Source organism: Fringilla coelebs (genome assembly GCF_963513975.1).
Source record: "Fringilla coelebs genome assembly, chromosome: 3".
Lineage (NCBI taxonomy): Eukaryota > Metazoa > Chordata > Aves > Passeriformes > Fringillidae > Fringilla > Fringilla coelebs.
The window spans coordinates 13,476,500-13,492,651 of record NC_140030.1 but is presented as its reverse complement, the minus strand read 5'-3'; the positions used below and the strand labels follow the sequence as shown (position 1 = coordinate 13,492,651).

Below are 16,152 nucleotides of genomic sequence, written 5' to 3'. Positions count from 1 at the left end.
CTACACAGGCCCAGCCCAAGGATCAGTGAAGTATTATTCATAAAATTAGTATTATTCATAAAATTAATTGGTAGCACAGCCTTTTGAAAAGCTTTGGCACAAGTCAGATCCTATTTTTCCATATATTTTAGGGGTTAAAATGGATTAGGAAAAATTCCTAAGAGGTAATTTTGATGCAGTTATTTGGTTTTTGGAGTTTAGAACATTCAAACAGATAATTAATTATGTGGTTATACTGTACCTCAAGGCCAAAAAACATGTGCTGGATAATTTTACTTACAAGTGACCCTGTGAATGCAAGAATCATGAAGTCACCAGAAGCCATCAGAAGAGCAGAAAAGAGGCAAAAGAAAAACTGTGACCACAGTTATCTTGAGTTTTCACATTCTATATTTCACCATCACTGCATAAAAATGGCAAACGCTGTTCAAGGCTGAAGGGCCAAAATCTGGAAAGGACCACAGCAGGTCATCTGGTCCAACCTCCCTGCTCAAGCAGGGTTATCCCTGAGCACATAGCACAGGCTTGTGTGCAGACAGTTCTTGAATATCTCCAGTGAGGGAGACTCCACAGCCTCTCTGGGAAATCTGCTCCAGTGTCTGCCCATTTGCACAGTAAAGAATTTCTTCCTCATGTTCAGGTGGAGCTTCCTGTGCATCAGTTTCTGCCCTTGCCTCTTGTCCTACTGCTGGGCACCACCAAGCAGAGGCTGCTCAATCCCCTTGACATCCTCCCCTCAGATACTGATAGACACTGATGAGGTCTCCCTCAGTAATCCCAAGGCTGAACTGGCCCAGCTCTCTCAGCCTACCCAAAACCTCAGGACTCTCCCAGACTAGTTAGAAAATGTAAAAACTGTATTTAGTTTCTACCAAGTGTAGAGTTCCTGAAATAGATAAGAGCTTCTGGGCCTCTGAGATTGGATTTTAACAGGATTGTAATGGACAGATTTCTATGATCTAAAGTTCATAACAGATAGGAAAGTTTCCACCCTTATCATCAATTTTTTTTATCTCTGCTTGTTTTTTGAAACATGTGTTCCTAAATTTTTCTGCACAAATGTTCTCCACTCATTAAAATCAATGGTGGTTTCAGCTCCACTTTTAGCAACAGGGGTCCAAGGCTCCAAAGCTCAGCTCAAGGCAGGATGAAAAGAACATTTAAAAAATAAGGTTTAAAAAATAAGCTACTGATTATCTATTTTGCCACATATTTCAAGGGTTTTCGCTGTATGAAATTAAATATAAATGCAACAGTTACAAAATGCCAAGTATGAAAAAAGGCACAAAAAGAAAAAATAGCAATGGAAAAATATAAATTCACTCCCTCAGAGTAGACCAGGACAGAGCCAGAGATGATGATGTTATCGGGTTTCTTTCCAGGAGGATTGTAAATTCCCATGTCCTCGTGCAAGGAGAGATTCTGACCCTGGTTAATGAGGCTGAAGCTGGTCAATGGAAATGTGAACAGAGTCTTGCTGCACTGCCAGTGCCACCATCTAAGAGCAGCCAAGCCTGCACTCACTGCTTTGCTAAGGAAGAGCTCAGGAGTTAAATATCTAAAGCAGATAATAAATTCATTAATCAAATTAGCTCAGACAAAAGAGGCATCTCCAGCAGCGTCCTTTAATCATAGTTATATAATAAAAGTTTGGGGTTTGCTGGTTGATGGTAGTTTTTTGTATGTGCCTTCTTCTTTTAAATCAACTTCTTGACACAAGCATAAAACTGTAACTGAAGAGAAACTGAGGGAAAACTTCTTCCTGAGGAATAGCAGTAGAGCACAAAGCACTGATGAGACAGTGTACAGAGAAGAGAACAGAAATGAAACAAAGAAATGGCTGCTGGAAGTGTGTTGAATAGAGGTCATGAAGAGAAGTGAATTGTAAGGGATTGTAAGTGCTTCAACAAGAGACACAATACTCTCATTGAACAGACTTGCAAAACCACAGGGCATCACCAAAAAAGTTGTTAAAATTTGGCAGGAGATACTCCTCCTATTTCGAAGGGCAGAGCCTTTCCTATACCCAGACCATCCTTCTGCACCTGCAGTTTGCTGAAGCAGTCTGTTCCCCACTGTTTTGCATGGAAAGGATGAAATAATGTTTTGTTTGTTTAGAACTATCTAAAAATTACTCCACATAGCCTTGATGATTGGCAAACGTGGGAAGTGTGAACTGTGCGAGTGCAACCTAAAAAGATGCAGACTTTAAACGGGAAAAATGTAAAGTGTTTAGAAAACAGAAACTGTCGATCAAGGTCTACAGAAAACGGCTTTCAACTTGGACTAGCTTTAAAAATGAAGCACATTAACAGTTATTTAAAAAAAAATCAAAATATTTAAGCACTGTTTTACAGCCTTAGCTCTAAACCTATTAAAGTGTCCTCATAATTTAATTTAAAATGTTGCAGTTGGTGAAGGTCATGCTGTAAAAGAACATATAATTTCTAACAATCATTAGAAAAGTATTTACACAAGTCTAGAGATAAATAACATCCATCTGTTATGCTTAGTCCTCTGAAACTTTAAAAAGCATGTATTAGAAAACAATCTTTATTTTGAATGTTTTTTCAAATTATCTGTCTGATTCTACAGACCATGAATGTTGCATCCTTAACTGCTGCAAATCAGCTTAATTCCTGTGAATCTCAGGCCACAGCCCCTGAGTTTATGAGACATGGAAAGTCCATAACCATCAACAGATTAGTATCATTGCCACTAAAAATGGCAATTTTTAGTGAAAAAATGACTGATGTCAGTTTTTGAATTTCACTGAACACATCTTTTTTTTTCTCCTCCATTTATGATGCAATGCCTTTGCATATGCTAAAAAAATAATGAGAACAAAAAAATGCCATCCTAGAAAGATAGCTATATCAATATTTGAATGGAAAAAGAAAAGGGTCATTCAAACACATTTAGCTAGGAAATTCAGCATTTGATCCATATGAACATAGGCATACAGCTTGAAGCTCGAAAAACTGAAATTCACTATTTTTAAGGAATGTCTCTCTATAATGAGGATAAAGTGATGGCATTATTGTTCTCAGTTAACTAAACCTGAAGACTGACTGGGAAAAGGACAGCAGCAAAGAGAGATATTATCCATAAACACTGAAAGCAAAAATACTTATGGCTAGATGACAAAACTATTTTCACTGCAAAGAAATGAGTAGATTTACTTCCAGCTAAAAATGGTACTTTAATATGATTCATATCTGAACCAAATAATGCCATTAGATTTTTTTTCATGAAGTGTCTTAAATATTTAAATTCTCACTTCTCAAAAGTTCACACAGCTGTGTAGCAAGACTAAGAACACAGAAGGACCAGGTTACAATCCCATCATTGACACAGCCTCACGGGGGGAATAGTGGTCAAATGAACAAATAATTTCTGAGTTCCATTTCCATAATGTGCAAAATTAGGTGCAAAAGTGTCTATTGTTAGCAGCTACTACAGATGACAGATTTTTAGATTTTATACATTTTCAGAAGAAGTGGACTGCTACTGCCAGACAGACTCATTTTTTACTTAAGCCATAGCATGTCTTCTAGTCATATCTCAGAACAACCCACGACTGCTACTTTGTCCAGATGTAGACAGAGTCATCTCACCTACTGCCAAACATCAAGCATTCCGACTTCACATCTAGGCGATGGCAAGAGACAGGCACCTCCCTAAGGCACTTCATGCCGTCCTAAAATAGTAGGTGTAACAGGCAAGAGGAACAGCCCTCTGCAAACGCCTCTCACCTCAGCAAAAGGGAGCCCAGGGTATCAGCTTAGACCGCACAGGTGCAACTTGAGGTTGAAGTGAGGTGAGGGGCACCCACTCCCAGCCTCGAGGGACAGAGCGACTCGGCCACATGCGTCCCTCCTGGGCGGGTTAGTTTGACAGAAATTACTTTTTTTTTTTTTTCCCTTTTTTAAAATTTATTTTTATTTCTTTCTTTTATACCTCTGCCTGATGCAGTGGTAGCTGAGCAGCGGCTTCACGCGGTGGGCACGATCTCCAACCCCCTTTCCCCGGGACGCACCGCCTGCCGCAGCTCCGGGGCCCGGCGGGGGCAGCCCGGGGGTCGGGGCCCGGCGGGGGCAGCCCGGGGGTCGGGGCCCGGCGTGTCGGCGGGGGCAGCCCGGGGGTCGGGGCCCGGCGTGTCGGCGGTGGCGGCAGCGGGGCCCGGGCGGGCAGAGCCGCGGCCCAGCCCCGCCGCCGCCGGGCGCGGCCAATGAGCGCGGCCGGGGCGGGCTCGGGAGCGGCGCCGCCGCTACTTATCCTCGCCGGAGGGGCCGGGCAGCCCAGAGCGGCGCGGGCGGAGGAGCCGGGCGGCGGCGGCGGCGAGCACGGGTGGCGCTTCCTCTGCGGCGCCCATGGGGACAGGACGACTTTAAAGGAGTTTGGGGGGGTTCTGGCGCTGGGCGACCACGGGTACGGAAGGGGACGGGAAGGACCCCTCGGGCAGGGGGTGCCGATTGCCTGCTCTTTGCCTGTGCTTTGCGGGGTCCCGGCCGGGCTGGGCTGGTAGCTCCGGGGCCGTGCGCTCCTCCTGCCGCCTCCTCGCACGCAGCGCTGCCCGGCGCGGTTCGGCTGCGCACCGCTGGAGGGAGGGCTCGGGACCCTCCGGCCGGAGCCTCCCCGAGCCCCCGGAGCCCTCTCCCCTCGCAGAGTGGAGACTCCCGGTGCAACTCCGTCCCTCCGCGCCGAGGCGGCGGACGGCGGGGAGGCTCCTCTCCCGGTGCTCTGGAGTCGGGGCTCTGCCCTGCCCTGCCCCGCACCCCGGGGATAGGGGGAAGGGTCCGCACTGGGAGTTTCTCCCTTGTACGAAGGGGAGGGAAGGAGTCGGGAAGGGATGGGGGCTTAGGGCGGAATCGCTGAAATCTTTTGTATGTGCCTTGATTTTTTTTTTTCTTTCGTTCTTTCTTTCCTTTCTTCTGCGTGCACTCCCCTTCCCATCTCTTGTTCTTCTCTGTGTCTGCCCACCCCACCCTCCTCTAGATCCGGCGATTTCTGCCCTCGCCTCGCCCTGTCATTGATGGGAAATCAACTGGATCGCATCACTCACCTGAATTACAGCGAGCTGCCGACCGGGGACCCCTCGGGAATCGAGAAGGACGAGCTGCGCGTCGGGGTGGCTTACTTCTTTTCGGATGAGGAGGAGGACCTGGACGAGCGAGGCCAGCCAGACAAGTACGGCGTGAAGGGCTCCGGCAGCCCTGGGCAGGAGACGCCCACCCACCACCTCCACCACCAGCTGGTGCTGAACGAGACTCAGTTTTCCGCTTTCCGCGGCCAGGAATGCATCTTCTCCAAGGTCAGCAGCGGCCCCCAGGCTGGGGACCTCAGCGTCTACTCGGTGTCAGCCCTGCCAGCCCTCTGCAAGCCGGGGGACCTGCTGGAGCTGCTCTACCTGGGGCCGTCGGAGCACCCGCCGCCGCACTGGGCCGTGTACGTGGGCGGCGGGCAGATCATCCACCTGCACCAGGGGCAGATCCGCCAGGACAGCTTGTACGAGGCAGCCGCGGGCAACGTGGGCCGGGTGGTGAATAGTTGGTACCGCTTCCGCCCGCTGGTGGCGGAGCTGGTGGTGCAGAACGCCTGCGGGCACCTGGGCTTAAAAAGCGACGAGATCTGCTGGACTAACTCCGAGAGCTTCGCCGCCTGGTGCCGCTTCGGGAAACGGGAGTTCAAAGCCGGGGGGGAGCTGCAGGCGGCTGCTGGCACCCAGCACCAGCAGCAGTACTATCTCAAAATCCACTTGGCAGAGAACAAGGTGCATACGGTGAGGTTCCACAGCCTGGAGGATCTAATACGCGAGAAGCGCAGGATCGATGCCAGTGGCAAACTGAGGGTGATCAAGGACCTGGCTATAGTGGATGGGAAAGAATAGGGAGGAGCAGGAGAACGTGGCTATCTTCCTTCTGCCCTGCCCGGGGAGACCAGCCTGCCGTAGAGTCAGGAGGGGCTGCGCCCTCCTTCTGTGGGACGCGACTGGAAGCAGGATCCATGGCAACATTCCAAAAAAAACCAGCATTCTTTACACCCATAGCCAGTATTTTGTTTGGCTTTTAATAGCATTAATGCTGAAAGAGCGAGAGGAAGAAAAGAGGGGGGAGGTGCAGGAAGGCTGTTCTCAGAGTATGTGGACAAAGTCTCCCCTGTCAATTGATGTTGACCATTCTAGCAACATGCCAATAAAATTTCAAATTGAAATTTCTTTTTAAATTTTTATTTCATGGCTTTAATCCATGATAAGTTTTAAGCATCTGGGACTGTGGATGTGGATGTAGCTAAATGAGATTTTAGCTAATATTTGCTTTGTGGCCAACCAAAAGCATCAGTCATAGTTTTCTAACTGGGAGAGAAATGGGGTGTTGGGGTGGAAGGTAAATGCCTGTTTGTTTTGTTTCTCCACACTGCTGCTTCAGCCCATAGCTGCAACCCAAATTTTGTCCCAACCAACTCTGGCAAGCTATTTACTAGGAAAAATAGTTTCAAATTTCTGCTTGAAATCTATCACATTTAAGATATTTGCCTTTGCTTTCTCTTTGCAGCTCTCTGCTAAATAGCATCATAATGCATGAGCTCTTTCCACCTCTTCCCTCCTCCCACCCTCCCTGCCTTTTTCTTTTTTTTAAATACAAAAAAAAGTTGGTAAGCAGCTGTTTTCCTAAAACTAAATTCAGTGGTTAAAAGGAAGTGGTGTATTTTCGAGAGCAGTATACTCAGAGATCCAGCCACTGGGATTTCATGCTTGAGCTGTGGATTTTGTCCACTGCTTCAATATCTCTTCATACACAGGTCAATAGAATCTTGCAAGAAACAATTTTGAATTCTGCATGTTGCTTCCTTGGAACAGCAATTTATTGCATATTTACAATTCCACTCAAGAAATAGATGTAATGTGGCCAAGTTCATCTTGAATTTTAAATTCCCAGCAACTAAAAATTCTGTTCAGTGTAAGTTTAGAAAGCCACAGCAGCATTTAAAGGATGCCTTTTAATGTGATGTGAGCACTGCCTTCCTTGTCTGTATTTCAGATCCTGTTCACTCATTGCTTAATTCTAAGTTTTGAAGTGAAAGATCAGAGAATTAAATATATTTTGAAAAAATCTAAACAAGTATACTGGGGCATTTCTTTTTATTCTGAGCTGCATACAACTTGTAATTTTGTCTTTGCATGTTTCAGTGCTGGAAAGAAAATGCATTTGGTTTTGTTCTCTTTTCCCACATCTATGTCAGATGACAGAAGTAATAGCCATCTTTTGTATATATATAATACACTCCACCCCCTATCAATGTACTGTCCCAACTTTTTTTTTTTTTTAATTAAACAATGTCATAAGCAACCTTGCTGCAACAGTAATTTCCTTTCTACAAAGCATTTGCCTACTATAGCTGAAGATGCGAGGGTGGAGTGTACTTCATTATAATAAAAGTGTTAGCATAAGTATCTTTAAGAACAAGCAAACAAAAACCTGTCCCCCAAAACTGCACCTCTTCAGTGAAGGTCATCTAATTGGCTTTGTCCTGGCAAAATTATGTGGAAATAGGCAGCGTTACTTTTATCACTTTCCCTAAAGTACCTTGCTTAGTACAATATAGGGTAAAAATGCAAATTGTCATTACTGTCAAATACTGTTGAAATAGCCTCAAACCACATCATACTTTTTAATAAATGTGTAATATTTCGGCTTTAAGTAGGCAGTAGTGGCTGTCTGATGATAACTTTTCCCATAACATGAACAGAAGCATCTACCTAGCGTTTGTGTATCTTACTGTTGTACATTAGATTGCTTAAATCCTCTGTTAGAACTGATTTCCCTGTACCACTTGGTGGGAGCTGTGTGGGATTGCAGAATGGCATTGGCTTTACAACAAGGCACTTACAAAACATTAAAAAACTGATAGGACAAGGAAAGGTGGGCAAAAGCAATTAATTTGATTTTTCCTTTATAAAAAATATGCATTGGAGACATGAGGTTGCAAAAGGCAGGGAGAATTAAATGAAGAGGGAATAAGTGCCAGAATGTTTATGAATGAAGAAGAATAATGTAGAGTTATAGTGTTATTTTTGATTTCTGGAATGCTTTTTCTTCAAATTGCTGTTAGATTAATGGGGGATTAGGCAGACGTTCCTTGGAAGATCAGACTTTTATGTCCTCACTAGTGAAAATTAAAAACATACTAAATTTAAACTTCACTGTGCTTTCTGAATACTCTTTCACTCTAAACCCCATTTTAATGGTGGATTTTTTTGCAATGATTTAGTAACCTGGTTCATAAATATGATTTTCCTTGTCTTACCCAGCTAAATGTAGAATGGTATTTTGTAGTATATAAAAGAAATTACAGGAGTGTAAGCTTATTTACTCAAGCTCTGTGAGAGACCTCTGTCATCTCTCTGAATTCGTACAAATAAATGTACAACAATATAAGGCCTTAGTCCTATGCATAAGGACTGGAGAAAATATACTGGAAATAGTAAGAGCTGGTGTTGACCAAGGATATAGTATTGCCATGACTGTGTTCAAGTAGCAGTCTGTAATTCGCAGCAAGGGTACCAATATAGTTTCTTTTGTTATTTTTCTTTAGATAGACTTCAGTCCAGGGCTACTGGCAGCAATCTGGTCCTGATTCATAGCCCATTGAAGGTAATGGCTCTTGCTGACCAGTGAACTTTGCATCAGATTGTTAGGAGGTGGTTAAAATTTGTGGAGCTTGAGGAAGAGTGAGATTTAAGGTGACACTTCAGAGACCAGAAGAGCCACCTTTCTGAGATGGGAGACCATGGACACAGGCAACACTGAGGAAATATGGGAAGAAAACAGACAAGTTCTGAAACAAGCAGTGTTAACCTGAGATGGCAGTAAGGAATCTGTTTAAAAGACAATGAAAAGTTGTTCAGTGAATATAAAAAGTTGTTCAGTGCCTTGAAACAAGAGTTGGAAGACAGGGAGCAGTCAGCTGTGAGAAAGGCAATGATGCGAATGACTGACAGGAAAAAAATGTAATTGATTGTCTTCATCATTCAGGATCAGTGGGCCTGGCAGAGTTAACATTTCCATTTCCAGCACTAAAGTAAAGATACTGAAAAATTGTATTTTATCTCTGGAATCTGTTTACATTCTTTGGTCTAGCTACCTAGGGTAAATATTTACATCTCATTCATTGCTCTTGAAGTACTGACTTGTAATATGACAGCAATGTCAAGATGCTTTGTAGTCTTTCTTCCGTGTCACGTTTCAAGCTTTCTGTTAGTTATTTGAGTAACAGTTCTATAGAATTTCTTTTGCTTAGGTATGATTCTCTTCTCGAAATGCAATCTTTTGAATTGCTTTGAGACTTAACATTTTATTAAAAAATTCAATTCATGTCCTCTAGAAACATAGCCTTTGTGAAATGTTTTGCTGTCATGACCAGAATGTTTACTGCTTATTGGTCGTGCATATTGGGAGAGGACTCTAAGGATGGGCAGCAAAATAGGTTTTGCTGCTGTCAGATTTTGTCTCCATCTTCATTTTATGTCTCCAGAGGACTTTGTTTTCATTTTCTTAGGATTCTTTTTCTCAAGTGTTATGGTTGTATAAAATGGAAGGAAAAAAAAACAAACAACAAACCCAACCTAAACCAAAAACCTCCTAGCATGCTTTTTATGGCATATGCTATTGATCCGTATAGTGGATTTCAGGTTAAAAGCAGGGTGCAACAAGACACGGCCTTTGGGGTGTGACAAGAAGTGGCCCTTGGTCTGTGCAAGATGTGCACATTCTTAGTTCTTTTGCCTCATTTCGAGTGTCATTCAGGTGAGTAATGTGCAAAACTGCCAGAGTTTACAGACCCGTTTATGTGATGTATTGAATGTCTGTAAGTCCAGCCGTGTTTGCTGGAGTTGAGGCAATGCTGCCTCACACAGAGCATCATGTGGGATCAGGGGCCTCAGCCTGCCAAGCTCCCCTCCCTCTGTCTGCAGATGCAGAGGATGTAGTGGTCTGGGGAAGCTACTGCTGATTTCAAGATTTAGTTATTTTCTGTGAAAGATTTCTTCTACTGTATGGACAGTATCCTGCCCATAATTATACTTGGATGTGGCTAAAACATTCTATGTGCTCCTGCTTATGGTGAGAAAACACTCTGCTTCCTGCTTATAACCCAGGAGAAAGATAGAAATCCCAGTGCCAAAGAAGTAATCCAGAAATACTTAAGGGGTATGATTGGCTGCAATGCTGAGGGAGTTTCACTGCAGAATTAAGGTCTAAAGGATAACTTTACATGACTAGAGTGTGATCAAGTGCTGCTGTTAGTTTGAGTGTCAGTGTTTCCGTGGCAAGTGTGGAATTTATTTGCTTGCCTTATTGTTATGAAATATTTAACTTTTCTGTCCTGTGAGTTCAAATTTAATATGTGAAGCTGCCCTACGTTCATGGATCTTCTGACTCAATATTAGTTTGAGGTGTCAGAGTTTTTTACAAGTTTATTGTCAAGAAAATTAATGCATGCTGACTGGGAACAGATACTTTACTGAACTGCTAGTAAATCAAAAAGAGAGTAGTTAAGATGTAAGGCTGAAAAAAAGGGAATGAACTAAGAATCTTCTGTTACTGGGCATATCCACAGATTTTTTTCCAGATTATATAGATACAATCTATACAGATATAAACTGCCAATGCTGTATTTTTCTAAAGTGGTTGTGGCATTCTACATTCTCTCTTTTGCAAAATACTATTACCAGTCTTAATAATCTAAATCCCCTGTAAAGTTCTATTTTTTTATTTTGAAATTTCATTGAAGTTAACAGTTACTTTATTCATATTTTCCTTTGAGAAATAAGCTAAATTTTTTTTGTTAAAGGATTTATAATTGAGCAGCTAGCAATATGCACTTTCATTTCTTAATTTTAAATATTTTGCATCAAGCACAAATGTATTTAAGTTGATATGTCCAGAGGAATGATAGAATTTCCATTAGCAGAGTCCATTCAGATTAAGAATGTGGTTGGTTGTTGGTTTTTTCATATTTTAATTATGGAACCTTGGGGCATTTCTGATTCTACAGGTGATGCATGTATGTAAAACTGTTTGCCAGATCAGGATTTTTAAAATAAAAGATCTCTCCCCTTCATGTGGCACTAACTTTAGGCTAAAATAAAGGAGCAGGACTTAGCCAAGATCAAGACCTCAGCAACAACCTCCTATGGAATTTAATGGAAGGCTCATCTGTGTGATGTCTGCCATAAGGGCCTTAATTACCTTTTCTTACTTGTACATATAGTAATCATCTATGCAAACTGACATTTTCCTAGGTAAAGTGGGTTAATGCTTTTCAAACATCCCTTGGACTTCTCTCATGTGTCTGTGTGGGTAGATGTGTTGGGCACAAATAAAAAACCTGGAGTTCATTGCTGTAGAGCCAATATCTCCAGCTATTTTGACAGCAACTCAGGTGGAAGTTGGAACCAGTGTGGCTACAGCAGGAAAAGGTGGAAGAATTTGCAGTTAAACGTCAGGCTGTTCTAGGAAGATACTCAGAGCTAAGCTTGAAATTCCATTCTTTCTCTTCTCCAAGGCACAAGAGGGTGAGTGGCTGTGCACCCCTCAGACATAAAACCATTCACATTTTGGAGATCCATGCCACTGCCTAGGCAAAATAGGGTGAGTAAAATATGCAGTGTCTCATCAGCCTTAAGAAGCAAACAATTTTTCACAGTTTAAACACTATTTGGATACAGTGTGGTACTGGCAATCCATGTAGAAAAGTCCCATTTTTAAGCTGATAAACTAAACAGCATAATGTTTATAAATGGGAAACCTCAATAAGCCTTCTTGTTAATCTCTATACAGCAGAGGTAAGAGCTTGTTCCCACTTTATGTAAATAAAAGAGTAACCCTGATTCAAGAAAATTATCATGGGGTAGAATTTGGAAAAAAAATTAAACAATCCAACTCCAGGTTTAGTTCTGATGTGACACCATCACTGCTGCAGGTGAATAAATAGCAAATACCTAACAGTGTGAATAAATACCAACTTCTGTATTTTGACACTTCTTCACAGCAGAGTATTATATGCCACAGAAGGAATATTCCTTGTATGTTATTCAATATGAGTAAACATACCACAATCTGGTCTTAAAACAGATCTTTTCTTCCATATGTTCCTATTGTTTCCATATGCCCTTTCAGTCAGCTGAAAGCAATATAAAAACTAAGACTGAAAAATAGACTAATTGATTGTAAATATTTAGGCAGAAATTTATATGCATATTGACATATAACTAATAGATGTACTTGTATATACATACAGATTTGCATACCGTGTGTTATGCATACACACATACACAACAAGTCTTGACTATTTTGTTAGTATTGGTAACAAATGTCAGTCATTTCAGTATGTATATTATCTATGTAACAGATGGGTACCCAAGACTCTGCTGACAGGATTTTAGCACTGTTCAAATATTTGTTCTTTAGGGTATGCCATGGTCTTCTGACATCAAGAGAAGTGAGTTAAATATGTGGGGTTTGACATATTGCTACTTACTGGAGGAAAAATATCAAGAAACACTACACTTGGCAATAATGAAGAACACTTCTAGAACGAGCTATGCTGCTACTGACTTGTGTATTTATAAATAAAAGAATGATCCAATGAAGAATCCATCTATCTTTCTGTTTGGCATCTTTAAATGGATAGTGCCACAAGGGGTTTTTTTTCATAATATGAATGTGCTTCCCCTCATTTCAATGTTTTGGAATCATATCACTGAAATTAGTAGTGTTGTTCAGACATACTCAACTGTTGTGCAGTTGTTCTAAAGTAAAGAAGTGGCAGCATTGATATTTCTTGATTTTTCTCATCTTTCTTGGAATTGATATGTTTATTTCAAAGGCTAAAAGGTGTGACTTTGAAAAGCACTTACTACAGATTGGACAATCTCTATTGAATTCATTAGTGATTTTTCACCTGAATTATTTGGACCACAGGCTTATACTAACTTCTTTTAGAAACTTTACTTAATGGATAGAGCATGATAGGATTTTACCTATCCAAAATTCTTTGTCCTCATCAAACCACCTGAGGGTGATATGAGGCCCTTTTCCATGTACAAGCCCATGACTAGTAATCACTGACTATTGGAACCGAGTCCTTTCCCAGAGAGTTCTGTCACTTCCAGAGGCTGTGGGAAGTAAGAGAGTTTACTCATCTATCAAGCTGACGCCCTTTACTAAAAATATTTAATTGAAATAAATAAGTAAATGTATTGCTATTAAAGCTCAATCCAGTCTAACAGATAATGGACCACCATAACAGTGCTTATAATAAAAACATTGGACCAAGAATCAGCAGCAGCTTCTTTAAAGAAATGTAGATTGCATGTTAAGGTATGCCATGACTGTCAGAAGTACCTTAGATGAATGCAAGGACCTATTTATGTTTATCAGAGACTCTATGATACAACTGTTAATATGACAGAGCCTACTTTAGCTTTGGACTCAGACCTCGTTACATGATATGTCAGCCTGCCAGACTTTCTGGATTAGTATTTCCAGCCTGTTCTGACTTCATGCCATTGATTCTTCAGTTAGGGGTAATCAAAGGTCATTAATAGTGAAAAGTTCACTTTAATTGACCCATCGACTCATTTTAATTATGGCAGTATAAAAGAGTGTCAGGTGTTAGACCTCTACACGAAGGGTTAGTTAATATGCAGATTCATCCTGGCAGCAATACTGCCTGGATCCCATTAGCTCTAGCTAAGGGCTGTAGAAGAGTTTCCTACGTTATCTCTCAAGCTGAAGAAATAGGAAAAAAAAGACTGGTAGAAAAAAAAAGGTTCTGAAAAGAAAAGTCATATTCAGCAGAAATCTTGGGCTGTTCTTTTATGCTTGTGCTTTGTATACAGATAGAATCATGCAGATAAAACTTCTCTCAGTTAGAAGCACCAATTATAGAAATGATACCCTTTAAATTTTGCCATGCTAGAAGCTTGCATACGTACACTGAATAAAGAGGATAATCTTTTGCTTTTCCACTTCACAGCATGCTAGTAACTTTTTTTAATCTGTAGGAACCCAAAGTTCACTGTCTGCTGATAAGGTACCCCAAGAGCAACAGAAATGTCAAATTTTTGCATACTGCAAGAGTTCTCCTTACTGAAAACTGATCTTCTGTTTCATTCGCCTGAAAGCCTTAATCTCATACATACCTTTGAACTTTTAATGACTTTCCAAAGAATAATGTCCAAGATAACAAGAAAAGAATGTAGGAGCAAAAAATGTCAGAGAAGTAATTGGTTTCATGTTCATATGTGGGCTGTCATATATTTCTTTTTTCTTTGAGATAGAAATAAGATGCCTGTTAATATTTAGGGAACTGTTTGGTTAGCAGTCTTCATAAACTTAAAAAAAATCAGGTGTACTTTACTGAAAAAAAAAATTCTAAGGAAAAGGAATACAGTTTAAAGTTTCAAGTTTAAAAGAGTTGCTATATTGACAGGAAGACTCAATTCATGTTCTTTAACTATTTCAATCCTTATATGAACTAGTTCCAAACTGAATAGCTCAAAAACATGAAAGAGTTGTTCATTAGTTTTGTTCACAGTTTTACAAATACCACTAGTCATTTGTGGTACCTCAGCTTCTCAGTATTTCACTGAAGACCTGTCAGACTGATTATTTCTTCCAAATATTGTCAAATTTCTGTCTCCTGAAAATAAAGCAGACTCCAGTTAGAAACTGAACACTGAAGACAGATTATGTGGAGCTTGGAAAATATTACTCACATATTTTAAAAAGCTTTCATTTATGTAAAATAAATCTTACAAAATATAGAATTCAATATTCTATCCTACTGAATATTTAATATATTAGAATTTTTAACCATAAAAGTTATCATAGTGTACTACATGAAAAAAAAAAAGGTAACTGCTAAGCAGTTTATCTTAAAAATTGACTCTCTATATCTTGAACGAAGATGTAAAGGTTGAAAATGTATTATTTAAATCTGATTTATGTACTAGTCTACCCCTTCTGGGTGAGGTTTCCATTATCATATGAATAAATGTGTCTATGTAGATCAATGCTTGTGGATCTCTGGTTGGTTGTTTTGGGTTTTTTTGTACTTTTGCAGAAGAATGGCTGTGTGTGATCACAGCTAACCCCTACAAGGATACTGGCATCTCTATTATCTGTACATTGAGTGTGATCATTAACTGCTAGCCAGGAAGACAGCGGTAGAAAAATCAATACAACTTTGGTCAGAGGAAAAATAAGCCAGGGGTGATAGTTGTGGGAATGATCCTTCTACAAATGACATTTTGTCCAATGTCTGAGTGGGGGCAACACATCATGATGCAAATGCAACAGAGAGTGGAGATAAAAATCAATTCTAAGACTTACCAGACATAAAAACAGCGTTGGAAATGGCACAGTGGAACACATAGTGGCCCCTCCACGAGGGCCTGTAATAGCATATGAAACTGACAAATGATCACCAATGGAATGATATTTTAAAATGTCCTTGGAATTCCCATGGTGTCAGTGTCACCAGGTGATGTAAATATAAAACATGCAATGCAGCCAATCAATGTGGTTCCTGAGAAGCAGCCTGTGTTCTCTCAGACCTTGGTGAAATGCAAAATGTTGCCACATAAAGATCCGATTCACCTGATTTCAGTTATCAATATTGACTTAGGCTTTTTTGGTAGTTAATGGGAACAGGATATCTGAGCTATGTCATTCTCTGAAGATGCCTGGATCTCCAGTGGGTTCAGGGAAAGTTTAACATAGCTATGATCTTAGTCTACATATTGTAGTGAAAAGGGATAAAAACACACTGAAAGCTCTGATCTCCCCTCCTCCTCCAGTTTTTCTCATCAAAGAGCCTAAGTCACTCATCTGGACATGTTCAGAGGACAACTCATCCCATATCAACACGTATGTAATAAAATCATGCACTGCAAATGCCTTTCTCTCTCCCTGTTCAGTGTTTACACAACTAAAATTAACTTCAGGAGTAGCTTGCAAAGATGGGAGCAACTGAGGAAAAAATTCTCCTGAAATTACATATTTTCTTCCCTGCCAAACCAATAAATCTTGGTCTACTGAGTTGGAGAATGCTGTATGATCCCAAAACAATGACAGTCTGAAATAG

At 41.0% G+C, this 16,152-nt stretch overlaps 1 protein-coding gene across 1 annotated transcript; it reads left to right on the top strand.

The window, feature by feature from the left end:
• The first annotated feature begins 4,331 nt into the window (after positions 1-4,331).
• LRATD1 (LRAT domain containing 1) lies at positions 4,332-6,151 on the top strand. Its single transcript, XM_084201612.1, has 2 exons — positions 4,332-4,431; positions 4,999-6,151. Exon 2 carries the CDS (start codon positions 5,036-5,038, stop codon positions 5,888-5,890), a length of 855 nt encoding a protein of 284 aa, XP_084057738.1. The 5' UTR covers positions 4,332-4,431; positions 4,999-5,035; the 3' UTR covers positions 5,891-6,151.
• The last annotated feature ends 10,001 nt before the right edge of the window (positions 6,152-16,152 follow it).